The sequence below is a fragment of the Electrona antarctica genome, assembly GCF_951216825.1.
Source record: "Electrona antarctica genome assembly, chromosome: 3".
Lineage (NCBI taxonomy): Eukaryota > Metazoa > Chordata > Actinopteri > Myctophiformes > Myctophidae > Electrona > Electrona antarctica.
Genome location: NC_136808.1, coordinates 43,941,901 through 43,966,452, shown reverse-complemented (window position 1 = coordinate 43,966,452; position 24,552 = coordinate 43,941,901). Strand labels below are relative to the sequence as shown.

Below are 24,552 nucleotides of genomic sequence, written 5' to 3'. Positions count from 1 at the left end.
CTTTTTCAGACAGTCAGGTATTTAAAGCTGTATTGTGTCATACATGCCCCCTAATGATTAGAACCGTCTTCATTTATTTCATTGATTTAATCTTTAGATTTTCTTCTCCAAACTGCCTGTAAATTAATTTCACCTTTGGATTGAAAGTTGTCAAGAGTCTGCCTCCACCTTTTTTTAACTAATTTGTCTCACAATGCCATTTATTAACTGTTATTGGGCCTGCTCGTTTCAGACACCAGAGGTGGATTCATCTTTGAGCATTCAGTGGTCGACCTCTGGGCTTAAGAATACTACAACTGAAACAAAGGGAAGACAAAAATGTCCAAAAGGTCAACCACGGACTTGCACAGAAAAGAAGTCTCCAGCCAAACGACGTAGAAAGGACCAGGAGATGGAAGGTAGCGATGCCAACGGTCCACCACAGTGTAGAAAGGACCAGGAGATGGAAGGTAGCGATGCCAACGCTCCACCACAGTGCGGCAGACCCATGTCTGAATCCCAGGGGTTGGATTCACCAGAGAGAGGTATCGTATTGTACATAGGTCTTCTGTGCTATACTGCTCACCTTATTAGTCTGATGCTGAAAGATTTTAACCGAAAACTGAAACTGGGATATCAATTTTATCCAATCAGGCTAGAAAACGCAGTCAGGATACAGATTAAACAAGTGGAATTGTAAGTGATGACACAAAGAAATGAGCAGACACAATTGGAACTGGAACACTATACAAATTAAGCTCATTAATAGCTACTCTCTCAGAAAAGGAAGAAATCTAAAATAAAAAGGTCATCTACCTAAAAATGTATTTTCTGTTTATTAAAGAGCTGGAGAGACTGAACAAAATCTCCATAGCAATGATTACTATCAGAATATAGTGATTTAACCTTTTCACTCACATTACCTTTAATAATTATATGGCAGGTCAGAACAGGGTTTACATTTTTAATTACTATGCTCAGAAAAGAAAAATTCTATAGTGTTAATTCATCTGGTCTATTAATTGCTATTGTCCTGAAAATATGCCAGCATGAATGTCACATTGATAAGCATACAGATATTCACTGTGAAGATAGTACAGGGACATTAATGTAACATCACGTTTTCTATTACGTATGAGTCAATGAACTAATATCTGGAGAATACTGGACAACTGTATACTGTGGTTTTCCCACCACCTATTTTGATGATTAGCAATCTAAAAATGTCTTTGAAATTGAGAGATTTAGCGCATCATGCCAACACAGTGAAAGTAATCGTTTATGTGTGTTTTATCCATAATGTATGTTTGGGTAAGTGACATGTATTGCTCTTTGTTTTGTTCTAGACATCTTTGACTTTTTGGACCACCTTTCATTGTCTCATGTTGGAGCCAACGAACAGGTATGGGAAAATAATAGACCTTTCTGGCAGGTATTTACAGTTAATGATTAGAAATTTTATATATTTGGTCTTTTGTTGATTAGTCTTTTGTTTTTGTTTAACTAATTGCAACTTGGATTGAGAGTCTGCTGCCTCCAACCTGCTCACTCCACCCTTTTATGACTCCTCTGTCTCACAATGCCATTTAATAACTTATTGGGCCTGCTCTTTTCAGACACCAGAGGTGGATTCATCTTTGAGCATTCAGCAGTCGACCTCTGGGCGTAGGAATACTACAACTAAAACAAAGGGAAGACAGAAATGTCCAAAGGTTCAACCAAAGACTTGCACAAAAAAGAAGTCTCCAGCCAAACGGCAGAATAAAAAGGACCAGGAGATGGAAGGTAGCGATGCCAACGGTCCACCACAGTGCAGCAGACTCATGTCTGAATCCCAGGAGTTGGATTCACCAGAGAGAGGTATTTAGTACTTCTGTGTTCTGTGCCATATTGGTCACTTTATTACCATAATCTGATGAGAGATTTTAACCGTAAATCGGAGGTACAATACACCGAGCACCGAAGTCTGACGTCAATATCGGTAGAGGGCGCAAATCCATTGGTTCATGTACTTTTTATTTGCATTGTAATCCCCATAGGGGGATTTTAGACCGCCTCATATAATAACTGTGTTTGAAAAATAAACAAATCATCCAGGTTGCTTCACTCATATGGATATGAAGAATCAACTGACTGAGAGAGAACGCGATTTTTACTGCTACTGAATTAGTAACATTTTCACTAGAAACAGACTATCATATATGAGTGACTGACTGTCGCAAACGATACAGAGACACCTCCCTGACAATATAACGATACAGAGACACCTCCCTGACAATATAACGATACAGAGACACCTCCCCGACAATATAACGATACAGAGACACCTCCCCGACAATATAATGATACAGAGACACCTCCCCGACAATATAACGATACAGACACCTCCCCGACAATATAACGATACAGAGACACCTCCCTGACAATATAACGATACAGAGACACCTCCCCGACAATATAGCGATACAGAGACACCTCCCCGACAATATAACGATACAGAGACACCTCCTTGACAATATAACGATACAGAGACACCTCCCTGACAATAACACCTCCCTGACAATAACGCCGAGACAGCTTGTTTATTTTTGGACCACAACGCTTGTATGAAACGATTTTAAGATGAGCCCATTGTATTCTCCATAGAGAAACTACTTCCGTGAAGTCGTGAACTAGGGGAATCAAGGGGGCGAGCGAGTGACGTCAGGACTTCGGCACTCTATGCTATCACAGAGGATGAATTGCTATCTGACCTAGTGTGAGCTAATGGCCAGGATCATCTCACAAAAAACATGCAGTAATCCTGGTGTCTATATGGTCAGCCTGATGGAGGGGAAAGGAACTGGTTGGAATAACGTGTAACATCCACGTGATACGTCCTACCGAGGAACCTCCCCCTATCAGGTGATAAAAAGCAGCCTGCTCATTGAAGGAAGCATGAGCAGTTCAGGGCTCTCCCCAGGTTGGCAGAAGGAGAGCAGAGCCTAGGATTACTGCTTAGGGAACTGGCACTAAAAGTTTAGTTGAATATAGGAGATTAACAAATGCCAGTATCGTGAAAATAAATGATTATGTATATGTTGGGGTGAGTGAAATTCATTGCTGTTTTTTATTTTCTTTTATAGACATCTTTGACTTTTTGGACTATTTGACTATGTCATCGTCAAAAGTTCAACCAAATACTTGCACAAAAAAGAAGTCTCCAGCCAAACGCCGGAATAGAAAGGACCAGGAGATGGAAGGTAGCGATGCCAATGGTCCACCACAGTGCGGCAGACCCATGTCTGAATCCCAGGAGTTGCATTCACCAGATTCACCAGAGAGAGGTATTTACAAACTTGTTCTGTACTATATTGGTCATATTGGAAAATAATGCTTCATACATATCTTGCCAGGTTTATTCCAACTTCTAGAAAAGGGAGATTTGACACTGTTAAATACAATTCGCAGAACTCACATCGTTAAAGTCTGTCTTATAGATGGTTGCATAATACAGTTATGATCAACCCTCAACTTTCCGTCACGTCGAGTCCAAATTAAAAACGCACTCTGAGCCCCCCACCACACGTATAAACGGTACTTTTTGGCCAAAAAGGCATTTTGTTTCCACCGAAAAAAAAATACTTTTAGTTACTCCACTGCGCCTTCTACCGATATTGCCCAGAGAATACCCTCATAGAGAATATTTTTCCTCCGGTGAAAAAAAAAATCCCTTTCTGGCCAAAAAGTACCGTTTTATATGGGGGGAGGGGTGGCTCAGAGTGCTTCCACTAAGGAAAGTAGGCTTTCTAATGACACAACCCGCCTTTGTTTTGGTGAGTAGCAAAAACTTTATTTTTATTTACGCTAAAGACGAGAGGCTGGTCTGCATTCATGCGAGCCCCGGAAGTCATCGGTAACATAGCTCTAAATGCAACAGCATTAGAGCTATGGACCACCAGAGCATTAGAGCTATGGACCAGAGCTAGGTGGGAGGAGGGGAAAGGAACTGGTTGGAATAACGTGTAACATCCACGCGATACGTCCTACCAAGGAACCTCCCCCTGCCTGCTCATTGAAGGAAGCATGAGCTCAGTTCAGGGCTCTCCCCAGGTTGGCAAAAGGAGAGCAGAGCCTAGGATTACTGCTGGCACTGAATGAAAATTGGGTTTAAAAACTAAATTGTGGGATAAAAATTAGGAATAATAATTAAAAACAAAATTGTAAAACGAGTCTCACTGTTCGCCATGCATCTTTAAATGGTGCATTTAATAAAATGGTGCATTTATATAGCGCCTTTATCCAAGGCACTTTACATAGATTGTGCATTACATTCACCCATTCACACACACATTCATACACCGATTGCGGCGGAAGCCATGCAAGGTACCAACCAGCACATCGGGAGCAATTTGGGGTTCAGTGTCTTGCCCAAGGACACTTCGACATGTAGACAGGAGGAGCCGGGATTCGAACCGCCGACCCATGGATCATTGGACAACCTGCTCTACCTCCTGAGCCACAGCCGCCCATCTTTGGATTTCAATAAGGCTTTTTGATGTTTTAACAATATCTAAAAGTTTAGTTGAATATAGGAGATTAACGCATGCCAGTATCGTGAAAATAAATGATTATGTACATATGTTGGGGTGAGTGAAATTCATTGCTGTTTTTTAAATTTTCTTTTATAGACATCTATGACTTTTTGGACTATTTATCCCCACCACCCCCTATGTCATCGTCTCATGTTGGAGCCAACGAACAGGTACATGGAAATACAAATATTAGACCCTTCAGGCAGGTAGTTAAAGCTGCATTGTGTACCGATTAGGATTTGCTCTTAATTTATATAATTGATTAGTCTTTTGGTTTTGTTTAACTCTTCAAAATGCCTTTAAATTAATTGCACCTTGGTACTGAAAGTTGTCAAGAGTCTGCCTCCAACCTGCTCACTCTACCTTTTATGACTCCTCTGTCTCACAATGCCATTTAATAACTTATTGGGCCTGCTCTTTTCAGACACCAGAGGTGGATTCATCGTTGCGCATTCAGAATTCTACGACTAAAGCAAAGGGAAGACAAAAATGTCCAAAAGGTCAACCAAAGTCTTCCACAGAAAAGAAGCCTGCAGCCAAACACCGGTCTAGAAAGGACCAGGAGGTGGAAGGTAGTGATGCCAACGGTCCACCACAGTGTAGAAAGGACCAGGAGGTGGAAGGTAGTGATGCCAACGGTCCACCACAGTGTAGAAAGGACCAGGAGATGGAAGGTAGCGATGCCAACGGTCCACCACAGTGCGGCAGACCCATGTCTGAATCCCAGGAGTTGGATTCACCAGATTCACCAGAGAGAGGTATTTACAAACTTGTTCTGTACTATATTGGAAAATAATACTTCATACATTTCTTGCCAGGTTTATTCCAACTTCTAGAAAATGGAGATTTGACACTGTTAAATACAATTCGCAGAACTCACATCGTTAAAGTCTGTCTTATAGATGGTTGCGTAATAAAGTTATGATCAACCCTCAACTTTCCATCATGTCAAGTCCAAATTAAAAGAAAAACGTTTAAACCCAGGATTACTTTTTAGGGCAGGCAATTGGCACCAAATGAAAATTGGGTTACAAAAATCTTGGGATAAATATTAGGGGAAAAACCCGAAGCAGACATACAGTAAAACGAGTCTCACTGTTCGCCAGGCATTTTTGGATTTCAATAAGGCTATTTTGATGTTTTAACAATATCTAAAAGTTTAGTTGAATATAGGAGATTTAGCACATGCAAGTATAGTGAATATAATGGATGATGGACATATGTTTGGGTGAGTGAAATTCATTGCTGTTCTTTTTTTTGTTATAGACATCTATGACTTTTTGGACTATTTGTCCCCACCACGCCCTATGTCATCGTCTCATGTTGGAGCCAACGGACAGGTACATGGAAATATTTGACCCTTCAGGCAGGTAGTTAAAGCTGTATTGTGTACAGATAATGATTAGGATTTGCTCTTAACACATTCCGTCCGTAGGACGTGTGGAAACGTCATAGGGAATTGAACCGAGGGGTACATCCTCCGACGTGTGTACATGTCCTAGCGCATCCTCAATGATACCGGGCGAGAGAGGAATATTCTGAATTTCTTCCTTTTTTGTATTTGTCAGTTCGCCTTTCGGCTACCGTATGCTAGGCTCTGTACTCATGTTAGCTTACCGTTGACTTGGCTGTTAGTGCGGCAGAAAGAATGACTCGTCTCTCCTAATCCAGGGCGCTCTCCGTGGTTTTGAACTGATCGATATACTATACCGCAAAATATGAACGCTTTTTGGATCATATATCGTATAAATTAAAACGATAGCAATGTAAGCTAGCAATGTAAAGCAAACTTTTTTAGCGGATTGTTTCCGGGTCGTGGGTTTCAGAGTAAAAGCGGCCATGTCTTTCCGGCACCCCAGAGCTCCTATTTTGAAGGAATCCCGGCACCGATTGTGTTAATTTATATAATTGATTTGTCTTTTGGTTAACTCTTAAAACTGCCTGTAAATTAATTGCACCTTGGTACTGAAAGTTGTCAAGAGTCTGCCTCCAACCTGTTCACTCTACCTTTTATGACTCCTCTGTCTCACAATGCCATTTAGTAACTTATTGGGCCTGCTCTTTTCAGACACCAGGGGTGGATTCATCTTTGAGCATTAAGAATTCTACAACTAAAGCAAAGGGAAGACAAAAATGTCCAAAAGGTCAACCAAAGTCTTCCACAGAAAAGAAGCCTCCAGCCAAACGGCGTAAAAAGGACCAGGAGATGGAAGGTAGCGATGCCAACGGTCCACCACAGTGCGGCAGACTCATGTCTGAATCCCAGGAGTTGGATTCACCAGAGAGAGGTATCGTATTTTTCCTAGGTGCTATATTGGTCACTTTATTAATCTGAGCAAGATTCTTTACCAGAAGTCAGAGTTGCAATACAATGCCATCAGAGAGGATAAATGACTATAGTTAGCGTGAGCTAATGGCACACTTTACAGCGGAGCTCAAAAACCACATCTGGTCTGATATAGATTGAAAATGAGTCAAGTTCAGAATTAGAATCTTCAATTGCTCATCCCCTAATCCTAATCCTTCAATTGTTCCCCTAAAGTCTAAACTGAAATGGGCTTCAAAAATATGAAAATAATGCTTGCATACAAGATTCTAGAAAAGGAAGATTTGCCACTGTAAAATCTAATTTGCGGCATACACATCGTTAAAGTCTCTTATAGACGGCTGCGTAATAAAGTTATGATCAACCTTCAATTTTTCGTCATGTAAAGTACAAATAAAAAAATAAAAACCTGTTAAAATGGGAAATTTAGTGCATGCCAGCACAGTAAAAGTAATGGATTATGGACATATATGGCATTGTTTTTGGGTGAGTGAAATTAATTTATGTTTTGTTTTTTATAGACATCTTTGACTTTCTGGACCATTTCTCCCCACCTCCCCCTATTCCATCGTCTCATGTTGGAGCCAACAAACAGGTATGAGAAAATATTAGACCTTTCTGGCAGGTATTTAAATATGCATTGTGTATATATAATCAGTGTTGGGACGTAACGTAAATAATGTGTGTAACGGTTGCTGTAACGCGTAAAATTCAGTAACGTTACAGTTACTACATGGTGCGTTATTCCGTTATTCTTCCGTTATTTTTCATGTAGTCTCGGGGGAGAATGAGAAGAACTGTCAGTCTGCTTGCCTTGCGGGGGAGGAGGAGGAGTGTGTGTGTGTGCGGTTTTGTGTGTGTGTGTGTACACTACACGTGGTGACGCGCGGCGTTTGTTATGGATATATTCCTTATTTCCTTCAGCTGCTCCAATCCAGCACAAAGAACAGTCAAAGTAAGTTGAGTCCCATGCAGATTATGATCCCATTCCCACCGCCGCCACCGGCTATACCTCCTCCCCTGCTCTGCCTGCTGGCACTGCGACGGGATTCAACTTTTGCGTGCGTGTTTGTTTGTGTCGGTCGCGTGTGTGTGAGAGACGTGTGCGCCGTGCGCATGCACATCATGAGAGAGAGGGGGGGGGGGGGGGGGGGGGTGGAGGGAGAGAGAGGGGGGGGAGAGAGAGGACGGACGGACCAGCCTACTTTTGAGCGAGAGACAGACAGACAGAGACGGACGGACGGTCGGTGCAGCCTACTTTTGAGCGAAAGAGAGACAGACAGACAGACGGACGGACGGTCGGTGCAGCCTACTTTTGGGCGAGAGAGAGACAGACAGACGAACGGTCGGTGCAGCCTACTTTTGAGCGAGAGAGAGACAGACAGACGGTGTGTGCAGCCTACTTTTGAGCGAGAGAGAGACGGACAGATACTGAAAGGGACTTTGCGCGCACGTGTGTGTTTGATAATCAAATATTAATTCTGGTTTTGGTCTTACTTTGTTTATAAATCCAGACTCAAAATAGTATTGCCACCACCACCAATACGAGCAGCTATGAGCTATCTCAGCCTATCTGCACATACAATATTCACTGGAGCAGTGGAACTGGAACCCCCATGTTGTGTTGGTTGTAGCCTACTTGTGGTGTTTGCTATAAATATGTATTGATAGGCCTACATAGCATCATCAAAATCACCACCAGTCCCCCCCTGCTATTGGTATTATTATCACTAACTGTACTGAAATGAAGGCATGAATGAATGGCCTGGAAGTGGGAGCCCGTTTTTCTTTTTGAGTGGTGCAACCACTCCTATATAGACAACTATGTGTGTCCCTGGCTGGCTGGCTGTGTCCCTGGGTCTGAGCACGGAAATAGCATATTTTCTCCACCAAGTGTTTTGGATGCGGGGCGGCTCGCCGGAACCGGCCCGGCCCCCTGGGCATGTTCCTGGGGGTCTGGATGTTCCGGGGACCCCCACACGGTAACTGTTCACCTGACAGTTTTGGAGGCGGGGAAAGTCACCGGAACCGGGCTGGCACCCTGAGTGCGTTCATGTGGGTCTGGAATTTCTTTCTTTTTTTTTTTTTTAGTAACGGAAAAGTTACTTTTCACAGTAACGCATTACTTTTTGGTTTAAGTAACAGTAAAGTAACTAAGTTACTTTTGAGATGATAATGTAACTAGTAACTGTAACTAGTTACTTTTTAAAAGTAACGGTCCCAACACTGCATATATGATTAGGATTTGCTCTTAATTTATATAATTCACCTTTAGCTACTTAGACACTCCACTCGGACACTTTCCAGCCGGGCTCATTCATTCCAATGTAAATATCATGGATTTTACACATTAAATACTGGTTCATTTTTGGAACCAGACCTTGGAACCAGACCTTCACAATCTTCCAAATCCATCAACAAGGCCTGCCGTATGCACTGGAAAAATGTGCGTGACATTTCTCTTTTTTAAAACATTTTTTGAGTGGTGTAAACCACTCCTACAACTGGCTTTTGTGTGCATAAAAAAATGACCATGGTTGCTATGTTCAAAATAATTTCTGACGTAATTAAATCACACCCGGGTGAACTGGATGACCGTAGCAACCGTGGTCATTTTCTCTGCGCAAAAACAGCCAGTTGTGAAATCACATCCAGGTGTGATACATACATTTATCAAAAATGATAGCTTTTTTTACTTAACATATTTTGTGTGATTTCATTACGTCAGACATTACGTCAGACCACAGCTGATCATGCTATATAAAACCTTACACCACTCAGTTCACACGGGTGTGATTTTTTTATCATATAGGAAAACTATTGGTGGTGAGGTTTGTCTAACGCATGTTATGCTTAGCTGTGATTGGACCATAGCAGTTTGGGGAGGGGCTTAGCTATAGGTCAATAAGGGCCTTTCTCGGCCCCACCCCTCTCCCACTGTTTATATTGTAATAGTTTCCAAGATGGCTGCAGCACCAGGAGGGGGTGGGGCGGAGGTGAGCGGGTGGGGTCGACATATGCCCTTACTGGGCTGCATTCAAGACACTTGCCTTGTGTCTGACACCTGACTTGTGTCTGAACACAGCTTTGATGGATGTGTTCTGCCCCCCTCCTCCCCATTAAACAAAATGTTTGGTCAAACCATATGGGCTTCCTTTGGAAGCCCATATGGTTTGACCTTTGGAGCGGCCATTATACACAGACACAAGACAGACATAAGACAGGTGTCTTGAATGTGTGAACGCAGCCCAGTAAGGGCATATGTCAACCCCACCCGCTCACCTCCGCCCCACCCCCTCCTGGTGCTGTGGCCATCTTGGATCCAAAACACAATTTAAACAATTGGAGAGGGGTGGGGCTTATTGATTAGTCTTTTGGTTTTCTTTAACTCTTCAAACGTTTTTTCAATTAATTGCACCTTGGGACCTGCTCACTTCATGTGTTTGACTCCTCTGTCTCACAATGCCATTTAGTAACTGCTATTGGGCCTGCTCTTTTCAGACACCAGAGGTGGATTCATCTTTGAGCATTCAGCGGTCGACCTCTGGGCTTAGGACGTCTACAACTGAAGCAAAGGGAAGACAAAAAAGTCCAAAAGGTCAACCACGGATTTGCACAAAAAGGAAGCCTGCAGCCAAACGCCGGCATAGAAAGGACCAGGAGATGGAAGGTAGCGATGCCAACGGTCCACCACAGTGGAAGTCAGAGTTACAATACAATGCTATCACAGAAGATAAATTACTGTCTGCGACCTAGCGTTAGCTAATGGCCACACACGCCTTACAGCACAGCTCAAAAACCACGTCTGGTAGGCTATGATAAATATTGAAAATGAGTTGAGTGCAGAATTAGAATGTTCTTTTGCTTATCCATCATTTCCCTAAAGTCTAAACTGAAATGGCCATGCCAGGTTTATTAAAACATTCTAGAAAGGGGAGATTTGCCACTTTAAAATCTAATTCACGGAATACACATCGCTAAAATCGGTTTTATAGACGTAATAAAGTCATGATGAATACACATCGCTAAAATGTTTTATAGACGTAATAAAGTCATAATGAATACACATAGCTAAAATCTGTTTTATAGACGTAATAAAGTCATGATGAATACACATCGCTAAAATCTCTTTTATAGACGAAATAAAGTCATGATGAATACACATAGCTAAAATCTGTTTTATAGACGTAATAAAGTCATGATGAATACACATCGCTAAAATCTGTTTTATAGACGTAATAAAGGCATGATGAATACACATCGCTAAAATCTGTTTTATGGACGTAATAAAGTCATGAATACACATCGCTAAAATCTGTTTTATAGACGCAATAAAGTCATGATGAATACACATCGCTAAAATCTGTTTTATAGACGTAATAAAGTCATGATGAATACACATAGCTAAAATCTGTTTTATAGACGGTTGCGCAATAAAGTTATGATCAACCCTCAACTTTGCGTTCAATTTAAATGATAAAAACCTGTTAAAATGATCATAGTTGTAAAACGAGTCACTGTTCGCCAGGCATGTTTTGATTCCATATGGTTATTTTTATGTTTTAACAATATCTAAAAGTTTAGTTGAACATTTGGAGATTGATCATGTGCCAGCACACTCTGACATTTTGATGGAAATCTCTTCCACTCTTCCCCACAGAACCATCAGGACGGTTGATACGCAGAAGTTCTCCTTTAAGCGAATCCCCTGAGAGTTGCTTACCAACCACGCCACCTAGAGGTGAGGGACAACCATGGGACACACCAGAAGCCTCAGTTAACTCCACACCAGACTGTACATCCTTGGCTGCCATCCCACCCCCTGTTTCATTGTCTCCTGTTGGAACCAAAGGACAGGTAATAGGAAAATACCAGCAAGTTTTAAACTTTAATGTTGTGAACTTGTTATTCAATTTATTTTATAGCACTCTGGGGGTTTGAAAGTTAGCTGCCCTGTTAGCGTCAGTCACGTGACGACTATGATATAAGGGAGGTTATCATATTGTGATTACTATCGCCTGATTTAAATGGTGTTTTAACAAAATAAACACTATTGGAGCAAAGACTGTGCGGAGCTCTCCTTCTCTGTATTTATCTACTCCGTTTGTCCAGCACCAGCGAGGAACTGGATGTGTGCAATAAGCCACCTCCTTTTAAAATAGGAAATTATAGACCTTTTCCAGACAGTCAGGCATTTTAAGCTGTATTGTGTCATACATGCCCCCTTATAGATAACGATTAATTTGGCTCTTAATTTATTTCATTGATTGATCTTTTGATTATTATTATTTTTTTCTGTTTAACTCTTCAAACTGCCTGTAAAGTAATTCCGCCTTGGGATTGAAAGTTGTCAAGAGTCTGCCTCCAATCTGCTCACACTTGTTGACTCCTCTGTCTCACAATGCCATTTAGTAACTTATTGGGCCTGCTCTTTTCAGACTCCAGAGGTGGATTCATCTTTGAGCATTCAGCGGTTGACCTCTGGGCGTAGGAATACTACAACTGAAGCAAAGGGAAAACAAAAAAGTCCAAAAGGTCAACCAAAGACTCCAGCCAAACACCAGAATAAAAAGGACCAGGAGATGGAAGGTAGCGATGCCAACGGTCCACCATCAGTTAGGGCTGACAAACGACCATCAGTTAGGACTGACAAACGACCATCAACAGTTAGGACTGACAAACGACCATCAGTTGGGGCTGACAAACGACCATCAGTTGGGGCTGACAAACGACCATCAGTTGGGGCTGACAAACGACCATCAGTTGGGGCTGACAAACGACCATTAGTTAGGACTGACAAACGACCATCAGTTGGGGCTGACAAACGACCATCAGTTAGGGCTGACAAACGACCATCAGTTAGGGCTGACAAACGACCATCAGTTAGGACTGACAAACGACCATCAGTTAGGACTGACAAACGACCATTAGTTAGGACTGACAAACGACCATCAGTTAGGACTGACAAACGACCATCAGTTAGGACTGACAAACGACCATTAGTTAGGACTGACAAACGACCATCAGTTAGGACTGTCACCATTACACATTTAAGTTGACCATTAATTGTCACACAAATAATTGCGATTAATGATTTAATTGTGTTTTCTTTTTTTTAAAATAATTTTTATCCCACGATTTTGTAACCCATTTTTCACCCCTGTGTCAATTATCTAATGTGATCCTGGGCTCTACACACCCTCTGCCAACCTAGTCCCCATATATGGAGGACATGGGGAGAGCAACGGACTTGAACTCATGCTTCCTTCATGCGTGAGTGTCCAAGTTGCCACCGTGCCAAGTTGCCACTGTGCCCTAATTGTGATTGATAATCTTTATTCAGAGACCCCAGACCGTTCTATGGAGTCCAGCCTGCAGGTGAAGATCAGTTCTCCAGAAGCAGACATAACCATTTCTCCAGAGCTCCCAGCAGCAGGACGGGAGAAGAGACCTAGACGATTACCCCAGCACTTCTACAACTTTGCCATGGGTGAGTGGGACTTTACTGGGGACGCTGGATCCCCTCATGGGGGGGGACACTGGATCCCCCCCATGGGGGGGACACTGGATCCCCTCATGGGGGGTACACTGGATCCCCTCATGGGGGGACACTGGATCCCCTCATGGGGGGACACTGGATCCCCTCATGGGGGGGACACTGGATCCCCCCCCATGGGGGAACACTGGATCCCCCCCATGGGGGGACACTGGATCCCCTCATGGGGGGGACACTGGATCCCCCCCATGGGGGGGAGACTGGATCCCCCCCATGGGGGGGACACTGGATCCCCTCATGGGGGGGACACTGGATCCCCCTCATGGGGGGGGACACTGGATCCCCTCATGGGGGGTACACTGGATCCCCTCATGGGGGGACACTGGATCCCCTCATGGGGGGACACTGGATCCCCTCATGGGGGGGACACTGGATCCCCCCCCATGGGGGGGGACACTGGATCCCCCCCCATGGGGGGACACTGGATCCCCCCCATGGGGGGACACTGGATCCCCCCCATGGGGGGACACTGGATCCCCTCATGGGGGGGACACTGGATCCCCCCCATGGGGGGGAGACTGGATCCCCCCCCATGGGGGGGACACTGGATCCCCTCATGGGGGGGACACTGGGGGGACACTGGATCCCCCTCATGGGGGGACACCGGATCCCCCTCATGGGGGGGACACCGGATCCCCCTCATGGGGGGGACACCGGATCCCCCTCATGGGGGGGCACTGGATCCCCCCCATGGGGGGACACTGGATCCCCCCCATGGGGGGACACTGGATCCCCCCCCATGGGGGGGACACTGGATCCACAGTGGTGTTGCTTGAGATTTGGACTTAACCGTGTTGTATCCAATTATTATTATTGCTCTGCTTGCCGCAACGCAAGGCGCACGTTGGCACCTCGACAGAGTGCATTTCTAGTTGACTTTGGTTCTCACTTGCAACCTTTCCGCTTCCCTTATTTGCAAGGTGCATAAGGGTTTAAATAACTACTGAAGGCTACATGTGTATAAGTGTCTTCGGTTTTTAACTTTAACAAACTGCTGCTATGCACCATGTGGCTGTAAAGTCATTTTGTTATAGACCGTTGACATTCCACTCTTCCCCACAGAACCATCAGGACGGTTGATACGCAGCAGTTATCTTTTAAGCGAATCCCCTGAGAGTTGCTTACAAACCACGCCACCTAGAGGTGAGGGACAACCATGGGACACACCAGAAGCCTCTGTTAACTCCACACCAGACTGTACATCCTTGGCTGCCATCCCACCCCCTGTTTCATTGTCTCCTGTTGGAACCAAAGAGGTTATAGGACCTTTTTCAGACAGTCAGGTATTTAAAGCTGTATTGTGTCATACATGCCCCCTATATAGTCCCCACAGGAATCCGCGATCGCGGAATTTACCGCTGATTTCAAAGCCGTCCGTGGCTTTTAATTTGTTTCATTGATTCATCTTCAAACTTCTAAATTAATTCCGCCGGATTGAAAGTTGTCAAGAGTCTGCCTCCAATCTGCTCACTCCACCTTTTGTTTTACTCCTCTGTCTCACAATGCCATTTAGTAACTGTTATTGGGCCTGTTCTTTTCAGACTTCCACAGAAAATAAGCCTGCAGCCAAACAGCGTAAAAAGGACCAGGAGATGGAAGGTAGCGATGCCAACGCTCCACCACAGTGCGGCAGACCCATGTCTGAATCCCAGGAGTTGGATTCACCAGAGAGAGGTATCATATCTTATATAGGTGTACTGTGCCACATTGGCCACTTTATTAACACCACACACCGGGGGTATTTAGAACCATTAAATCAGAGCGCCCAGCCATTTGCAGCAACGGAGCACATTTAGTGACGCACAAGGCGCTATCCCCGATGTAGCTAGATGTAGCCAAAACACCCCCGAGGCGATCGACAACAACGGGAGGTATGATTAATTCTAACGCGACTAGCGACGGGACCGCGATGGTCCGTCTAAAACATAAACTTTGATTAGAATTGGACGGAATGATTTAGATAGATCGAGTGGCTATTATAGTCATGTGTGTGTATAGTGTGTAGAGGAAAGGACACAACCCTGAGGGGCCCCTGTGTTGGTGATAACAGTTGATGAGAAGGATGTACCTACTTTAACTGTTTGTGGTCTGTTACTCAGGAAGTTGTGAGTCCAGTGGATGAGGAGTGGAGGGATGTTGAGGTGATGCAGTTTCTTGATCATATGAACGCGTTGGATAGTGTTAAAAGCAGAACTAAAGTCCACAAAAAGAATGGTAGCAAAATTGTCTGATGATTAAGGCTGTCAAAAATAACGCGTTAACGGCATTAATTAATTGCGTTAATTAATTGCGTTAAAATATTTAACGTAATTAACGCATGCGCAGTGTTCCCCCTAACCTTAGAGTATAAGCCCCTAACGTGCGCCCGTGTGCGCGGCTCAGGAACGTCCAGTGCATAACAAATCTGTCACTGTGTAGCGCACAGTCATGATTGAACAACACTAGAGAGATACACTGTAGCTTGTGTATTGTAGTTGGGTTCAATGGGTTGCCAAGTGGTTTGATTCTGTAACTCTGTTGCGTTACTTTGTCTGCCTACAGTGCCTAGCAAAGCCCCTTTGGATCATCATTCATTAGGCTACACACAGTCACACACACACACGCACACGCCTCCTCCAGTCTTCTTCCTCCGCACGCATGCACACACGCACACTACTAGTGCTGTGTACTGTGTGTGGCTCAGACGCAGTGCGCTGCAAGAATCCCTCACAACATTTTATAGTATCGTCGGGTCCGTCGCAACTTGTGGACAGTTTGAAAATGCGGGTCCTACGTGCATTAAGCCATTAACGTTGGTCCGCCTGGTTTTGTTTTGTCCAACGCGATTACGTGAATCAGCATGGCTGTGCCTGCAGTATAGGCTATTACCAAAACAAACACATGGTACTTTTGTGTCGCACATGGAAAGCAACTCAAAACAACCAGGGATATAAAGACAGTTCTCCTGTGCTGCTGTGCACAGCGCAGATAATGCACAACTCCAGGTACGAACCAAAACACTGACTGAAGCTGATCATTCACGACTAACTATCTCCAGAGTCCTGCAGTCCCGCAATGTAAGAGAGACAATTAAATCTCGTCTCTCACTATAGTCCACTTCTCTACAATGTCATTCTAGCCTTAAAACCTACATTTATATGTTATTCAATATTTTACTTTAGCGCAAAATATAGGCTTTTCTAAACCAAGCCCTGTTTCAAAAATGGTTATGTGCCATGTTATTGTATTTTGTGAATGAACTATAGTCTACAGTTTAACCCATTGATTCTCAGCCATTTTAATTTCAAGGACCCCCAAATTAAATTGATAGAAAGTAGCCTAGACCATTTCATTATGATTTGTATCTCTGGACTGGGACCCCAGTCTCCATCCATCCATCTTCAACCGCTTATCCGTGGTCGGGTCGCGGGGCAACAGCTCCCCCAGAGTGTTCCAGACTTCCTTCTCCAGAGCAACATTAGTGACTTCCTCATGGGGGACCCCAGTCTACATGGCCAAAAGCCAGTGTTAATTTAACTCAAAGTGTAGGCTAGGCCTACAAATGCTCACATCATATATAAATGCATTAGAAAACAAAAAACATTAAAAAACAAATTTATATCCGCTTTCTTTCATTTATATTAACATTTCCACAACAATATACAGGAAAATATGGCATATTTTGGACATAGTTCGAATGGTGATTAATCATGATTAAATTAATTTTGAAGCTGTGATTACTCTGATTAAAAATTTTAATCATTTGACAGCCCTACTGATGATGAATCCAGATGTTGGAGAAAGGAGTGAAGGAGGCATGCCACAGCATCCTCTGTCCCTCTCTTGGCCTATAGGCAAACTGGACTGGGTCCAGCTGTGACATGACAGCTGGCAGAATGATGTTTAGAATCAGAACCCGATGACCACAGTTGGGAATTCTCTTGGGAAAAGAAAGGGCGACAGTGTTAGCATTTCTATGTTACAGTAGGTGTACAGACTGTGTTGTGGACTTTGATGTTATTACACCACCTGTCGTTGACGTAGATGCAGACCCCTCCGCCACTGTTCTTGTCCGACTGACCTGTCCTGTCCGCCCGAATGATGGTGAATCCATCCAGGTTGACATCTGAGTCCGACATGGACTCATCGAGCCAGGCTTCCTTGTAGGCTCTCTCCTGCCGGCGTGTGATGTGTCCATCTTGTACCTGAGAGAGCGAACGTTAGCCATGACTCCTCCTCAGTCTAGTTCGTACACCCCCCCCGTCTCCCCCTCTTTCTGGGACGAAACTCAGGTGGAAGATAATCCGTTGCACATGATAGAGGACCGTATCTGAAGGAGATCATCCCGTAGGTGTGGATGAGTATCCCGTAGCCACCGCTGGCATCCGGCGCTAACCACCGCGGAGCTGTCATCCATCGCATTATAAATACAACCCAGGCAGTTCTGTACATGTCCAGCATGATGGTGGTTTAGCCAGACAGTGGGGACTCTCACAGCATGATGGTGGTTTAGCCAGACAGTGGCGACTCACAGACAGACAAACAAAAATGTCGAAAATAGAGGAAAAAGACAAACACCAACAAACGAACAGACCGTGTCGTCACAACAGAGCATGCGGCGAGTCGGAGATACCCTCGGAATACACATCGTTAAAGATACATCGTTAAGATACCCCTGGAATACACATCGTTAAAGATACATCGTTAAGATACCCTCAGAATACACATCGTTAAGGTCTGTCTTATAGATGGTTGCGTAATCAACCCTCAACTTTCCGTCATGTCAAGTCCAAATTAAAAGATAAAAACCTTTTAAAATGATCATAGTTGTAAAACGAGTCTCATTATTAGCCAAGCATCTTTTGATTTCATAGGGCTATTTTGATGTTTTAGCAATATCTAAAAGTTTAGTTGAATATAGGATACTTATCACATTCCAGCACAGTGAACGTAATGGATTAATGCATGGACATATGTTTGGTTGAATGAAATTCATTGCTGATTTTTTTGTTTTGTTTCTTATTATAGACATCTTCGACTTTTTGGACTGTTTCTCCCCACCATCCCCTATGTCATTGTCTCATGTTGGAGCCAACGAACAGGTACATGGAAATATTAGACCCTACAGGCAGGTAGTTAAAGTTCCATTGTGTACAGATAATTAGGATCTGCACTTCATTTATATAATTGATTAGTCTTTTGGTTTTGTTTAACTCTTCAAACTGCCTTTAAATTAATTGCACCTTGGTACTGAAAGTTGTCAAGAGTCTGCCTCCAACCTGCTCACTCTACCTTTTATGACTCCTCTGTCTCACAATGCCATTTAATAACTTATTGGGCCTGCTCTTTTCAGACACCAGAGGTGGATTCATCTTTGAGCATTCAGCAGTCGACCTCTGGGCGTAGGAATACTACAACTAAAACAAAGGGAAGACAGAAATGTCCAAAAGGTCAACCAAAGTCTTCCACAGAAAAGAAGTCTCCAGCCAAACGCCGGTCTAGAAAGGACCAGGAGATGGAAGGTAGCGATGCCAACGCTCCACCACAGTGTAGAAAGGACCAGGAGATGGAAGGTAGCGATGCCAACGGTCCACCACAGTGTAGAAAGGACCAGGAGATGGAAGGTAGTGATGCCAACGGTCCACCACAGTGTAGAAAGGACCAGGAGATGGAAGGTAGCGATGCCAACGGTCCACCACAGTGTAGAAAGGACCAGGAGATGGAAGGTAGCGATGCCAACGGTCCACCACAGTGTAGAAAGGACCAGGAGATGGAAGGTAGCGATGCCAACGGTCCACCACAGTGTAGAAAGGACCAGGAGATGGAAGGTAGCGATGCCAACGGTCCACCACAGTGTAGAAAAGACCAGGAGATGGAAGGTAGCGATGCCAACGGTCCACCACAGTGTAGAAAAGACCAGGAGATGGAAGGTAGCGATGCCAACGCTCCACCACAGTGCGGCAGACCCATGTCTGAATCCCAGGAGTTGGATTCACCAGAGAGAGGTATTGTATTTTACATCTTCTGTGCCATATTGGTCACTTTATTAACTCATTAACTGCTTGAGTTTCTACATAGCCTATTGCAGCCTTGCCAGCGTTCCCACAGAATATTTGGTTCTGACGATGTAAACACCAAATATCTCAAGAGTCTCTACTTTCATCTGTGTGTCGAACTAGGGGATTGTCATGATTCTGAATCCATTGCAAGCATACTTGGGCTAAATTCAGCCATAACATTTGTGATGACAGGTATATATATATAGAGCGAGAGAAAGCAGAGAAAAATGTACCGGTATTTCAAAGAATACGTGTACGTACGTAATCATGTAACTTTGAGAGTTACGTGGAGAGTTTGCACTCTGGATAGTTTGAATGTCTTCAGACATTCTCCACAGACATTTCCCCCTGCACTAGGACCATTTCCCCCTGCACTAGGACCATTTCCCCCTGCACTAGGACCATTTCCCCCTGCACTAGGACCATTTCCCCCTGCACTAGGACAATTTCCCCCATTTCCCCCTGCACTAGGACAATTTCCCCCATTTTCCCCTGCACTAGGACCATTTCCCCCTGCACTAGGACCATTTCCCCCTGCACTAGGACCATTTCCCCCTGCACTAGGACCATTTCCCCCTGCATTAGGACCATTTCCCCCTGCACTAGGACCATTTCCCCCTGCACTAGGACCATTTCCCCCTGCACTAGGACCATTTCCCCCTGCACTAGGACCATTTCCCCCTGCATTAGGACCATTTCCCCCTGCACTAGGACCATTTCCCCCTGCATTAGGACCATTTCCCCCTGCACTAGGACCATTTCCCCCTGCACTAGGACCATTTTCCCCTGCACTAGGACCATTTTCCCCTGCATTAGGAACGGTTCCCCCTGCACTAGGACCATTTCCCCCTGCACTAGGAACATTTCCCCCTGCACTAGGACCATTTCCCCCTGCATTAGGAACGGTTCCCCCTGCACTAGGAACATTTCCCCCTGCACTAGGACTTTCTAAAGACATTCTCCACAGACATTTCCCCCGGCACTAGGACTTTCCACAACCGCCAATTTTTTATGTTTCAACAATATTTTAAAAGTTTAGTTGAACATGGGAGATTTAGCGCATCCCAGCACAGTGACAGATATGGGTTATGGATGGACATTACGTTTGGGTGAGTGAAATTCATTGCTGTTTATTGTGTTACAGACATCTTTGACTTTTTGGCGGAAATCTCCATCCCACCCCCTATTCCGTTGTCTCATGTTGGAGCCAATGAACAGGTACAAGGAAATAATAGACCAAGTTACAGCAAGTTTATAATATTACAATTTAGGCATTTAACCCTACAGGTGAAATAATAGACCTATTATACCACAAGGTTATGATATTAACCCTTCAGGTGAAATAATAGACCTATTATACCACAAGGTTATGATATTAACCCTTCAGGTGAAATAATAGACCTCACTACCACAAGGTTATGATATTAACCCTACAGGTGAAATAATAGACCTCACTACCACAAGGTTATGATATTAACCCTACAGGTGAAATAATAGACCTCACTACCACAAGGTTATGATATTAACCCTACAGGTGAAATAATAGACCTTATTTACCACAAGGTTCCGTTGCGCAAAAAAAGTTGAGATTAAACTTGTGCGATACTCAACCAATTGTTATAATTCAAAGTGGTATATATTCCGTGAAGTTTATATTTTCATTGGGTGTACAAGTCATGTTTTTTATATGCCTTTATCAAATGATATAGAGAGATGGTAGGGTAGTGCCCAAGCCCTGTTAGCCATGCAGCCTATATGAGCTGTGGTGCGCTTGCTAGGCCTACACTCTCAATTAGGGATTTTCCCAGAGGTTAATTTCACTGATGTGTACAACCTTTATTCAAATAGTTGCAAATGTATTCATATGACAGCCTTTTAAAATCTTTATAATATTAGAATTTTACACAGCTGTGCCACCAAACTAATTACATCACAGTCTGTTTGCACAAATCTGGGTCAAATCAATTAAGCAGCAGGAGCTGCCTATAAGCTCCCATATTCTCAATATTAAATCAAAAAGACAAGACTTTGCCTGCTATGTATGTTTATCATACCTTTTAATTTTGCACTAAAAACATGCTCGACAGGAACTGTAACCAAATAATGGCCCGGTGCAGACCAGTGCAAAAATAAATAACGGCCTACTGCAAATAGCAGCCAAAGCAAAAAGCAAAGTTACTATATTATTTCATGGTAGTGGTTCAATGCCTTGCTCAAGGGCACTTCAGCGGTGGTAATTTTAACGTGTCGGACCGCTGATTCGAACTGGCGACCTTCCGGTATCAAGACCGCTCCGCAATCCGTTCGGCCACCGCTGCCTAGTTCCTTATAAACGATTGGGTCCAAATCGATTTTGCATATTAACAGCCCAGGCTACCATTTGGAAAAATACGGTATACAAACATCGGCATCGGTGACTATCAGGTTGTTCTGTATCGGTATCGGCCAAGAATTTCCACATCGGTGCACCCCTACCATTTACAGTATCTCACAATGCCATTTACAGTATCTCACAATGCCATAACTGTTATTTGGTCTGTTCTTTTCAGACACCAGAAGCGAAGGGCAGACAAAAAGCTCCAAAAGCTCCACCACAGACCTGCAGTGAGAACGTCAGACCTCCAGCCAAACGCCGGCTGAGCAGAAAGACACCGGAGGGAAAAGATGCCAACAGTCAGCCACCACGATGCTGCAGAAAGACACAGGAGCTAGAGGGTAAAGATGCCAACAGTCAGCCACCACAACACTGCAGAAAGACACCGGAGCTAGGTGGTAAAGATGCCAACAGTCAGCCACCTCGACGCTGCAAAAAGACACCGGAGCTAGAGGGTAAAGATGCCAACAGTCAGCCACCACAACACTGCAGAAAGACACCGGAGCTAGGTGGTAAAGATGCCAACAGTCAGCCACCACGACACTGCAGAAAGACACCGGAGCTAGGTGGTAAAGATGCCAACAGTCAGCCACCACGACGCTGCAGAAAGACACCGGAGCTAGGTGGTAAAGATGCCAACAGTCAGCCACCACGATGCTGCAGAAAGACACCGGAGCTAGGTGGTAAAGATGCCAACAGTCAGCCACCACGACACTGCAGAAAGACACCGGAGCTAGGTGGTAAAGATGCCAACAGTCAGCCACCACGACACTGCAGAAAGACACCGGAGCTAGGTGGTAAAGATGCCAACAGTCAGCCACCACGACGCTGCAGAAAGACACCGGAGCTAGAGGGTAAAGATGCCAACAGTCAGCCACCACGACGCTGCAGAAAGACACCGGAGCTAGAGGGTAAAGATGCCAACAGTCAGCCAGCACGACGCTGCAGAAAGACACTGCAGCTAGGTGGTAAAGATGCCAACAGTCAGCCACCACGACACTGCAGAAAGACACCGGAGCTAGAGGGTAAAGATGCCAACAGTCAGCCACCACGACACTGCAGAAAGACACCGGAGCTAGAGGGTAAAGATGCCAACAGTCAGCCACCACGACGCTGCAGAAAGACACCGGAGCTAGGTGGTAAAGATGCCAACAGTCAGCCACCACGGCACTGCAGAAAGACACCGGAGCTAGGTGGTAAAGATGCCAACAGTCAGCCACCACGACGCTGCAGAAAAACACTGCAGCTAGGTGGTAAAGATGCCAACAGTCAGCCACCACGACGCTGCAGAAAGACACCGCAGCTAGAGGGTAAAGATGCCAACAGTCAGCCACCACGACGCTGTAGACCCAGATTCGAACTCCAGAAGGTGGAGTCACCAGAAAAAGGTAGGCCTGTTTTATTATGGTCATTGGCTGTTAGGTTGGGACCTGTTAGGTAATTGGCTGTTAGGTTAGGACCTGTTAGGTCATTGGCTGTTAGGTTAGGACCTGTTAGGTCATTGGCTCTTAGGTTGGGACCTGTTAGGTCATTGGCTGTTAGGTTAGAACCTGTTAGGTCATTGGCTGTTAGGTTAGGACCTGTTAGGCCATTGGCTGTTAGGTTAGGACCTGCCCAAGGACACTTCGACATGTAGCCAGGAGGAGCCGGGATTCGAACCGCCGACCCATGGATCATTGGACGACCTGCTCTACCTTTTGAGCCACAGTCGCCTAGACTAGAGCACAGCCATACTTGTCCTCATTGCGCACGTAAGTAACTCCAATACTGCCGCAATCTGGCGGAGTCAGGTTAGCACGTAATGCTAACCTGAGTCAGGTTAGCACGTAATGCTAACCTGAGTCAGGTTAGCACGTAATGCTAACCTGAGTCAGGTTAGCACGTAATGCTAACCTGAGTCAGGTTAGCAAGTGAAGTGAAACCCCCAGCAAAGTAGAATGCGGTTCTTTCACACCTGCCAAGCGAAGCGCACTTTCCGACAATAGGATTCGTTTTAATCGCAGTAAAGCATTCTGGTGGGAATGCGACATAAGTGTTTTACTGTAGGCTACTGTGACTGGTGTCAACTCAAACAACGTCAGATGTATTCAGGATAATGGTTAAACCATCCTGGTAACATGTTTCTATATACATATTTGGTGACTGTCTTCATCTAATTTAAATATAAACACTTTGAAATGAAACAAACATGTTTAGGCCTACTTCAGCATCAAAGGAATTAAATTGCCATATATGTCATATATTTCACTCTTATTGCCATAAGAGTGAAGAGAGCCTACTGTCAGCTGTCCAGTAGTCCAAATATTATTCAATTCAATTTCAGAGTGATGTCGACAAGGTAGGCACAACGTAGGCCTATATGAAAACACTACTGTCCCATTATGCAAGTGAATTAAATAGAATAACATTAAATTGTGGGTTAATAAATCACATACATAAAAAGTAGTTATAATGAAACATGCGTAAGCTAAGAACATAACAGTGGAGTATCTATATAATGAAACTATACATATAATAAACGATACATACTATACTATACATATGTACTATAAAGTGCTATGACTTCATAAAATGCAATTCTAGTGCTGTCTACGTAACATGCTATAAGTCTGGATAAAATGCTATCTAAGTCTACATAAAGTGCTATCTAAGGCACTAAGGCTATAGGCCTAGTGCCCGGTGTTGAGTCGGTCGGACCCACGGTT

At 44.2% G+C, this 24,552-nt stretch overlaps 1 protein-coding gene across 4 annotated transcripts in view; it reads left to right on the top strand.

Moving 5' to 3' along the window:
* The window catches only part of LOC306919310 (uncharacterized protein), a 56,965-nt gene that overhangs the window by 19,263 nt on the left and 13,150 nt on the right, over positions 1-24,552 (top strand). For all 4 annotated transcript variants that reach the window (XM_079496164.1, XM_079496165.1, XM_079496162.1 and 1 more), the window contains exons 7-25: positions 233-524; positions 1,326-1,381; positions 1,596-1,839; positions 3,105-3,305; positions 4,650-4,723; positions 4,978-5,311; positions 5,820-5,893; positions 6,622-6,841; positions 7,401-7,474; positions 10,381-10,549; positions 11,540-11,736; positions 12,318-12,468; positions 13,223-13,369; positions 14,498-14,718; positions 14,977-15,109; positions 18,443-18,516; positions 18,768-19,419; positions 20,618-20,691; positions 22,023-23,235. In XM_079496164.1, coding sequence (XP_079352290.1) covers positions 233-524; positions 1,326-1,381; positions 1,596-1,839; positions 3,105-3,305; positions 4,650-4,723; positions 4,978-5,311; positions 5,820-5,893; positions 6,622-6,841; positions 7,401-7,474; positions 10,381-10,549; positions 11,540-11,736; positions 12,318-12,468; positions 13,223-13,369; positions 14,498-14,718; positions 14,977-15,109; positions 18,443-18,516; positions 18,768-19,419; positions 20,618-20,691; positions 22,023-23,235 — 4,600 coding nt within the window. The remainder of the gene's footprint in view (positions 1-232; positions 525-1,325; positions 1,382-1,595; positions 1,840-3,104; positions 3,306-4,649; positions 4,724-4,977; positions 5,312-5,819; positions 5,894-6,621; positions 6,842-7,400; positions 7,475-10,380; positions 10,550-11,539; positions 11,737-12,317; positions 12,469-13,222; positions 13,370-14,497; positions 14,719-14,976; positions 15,110-18,442; positions 18,517-18,767; positions 19,420-20,617; positions 20,692-22,022; positions 23,236-24,552) is intronic.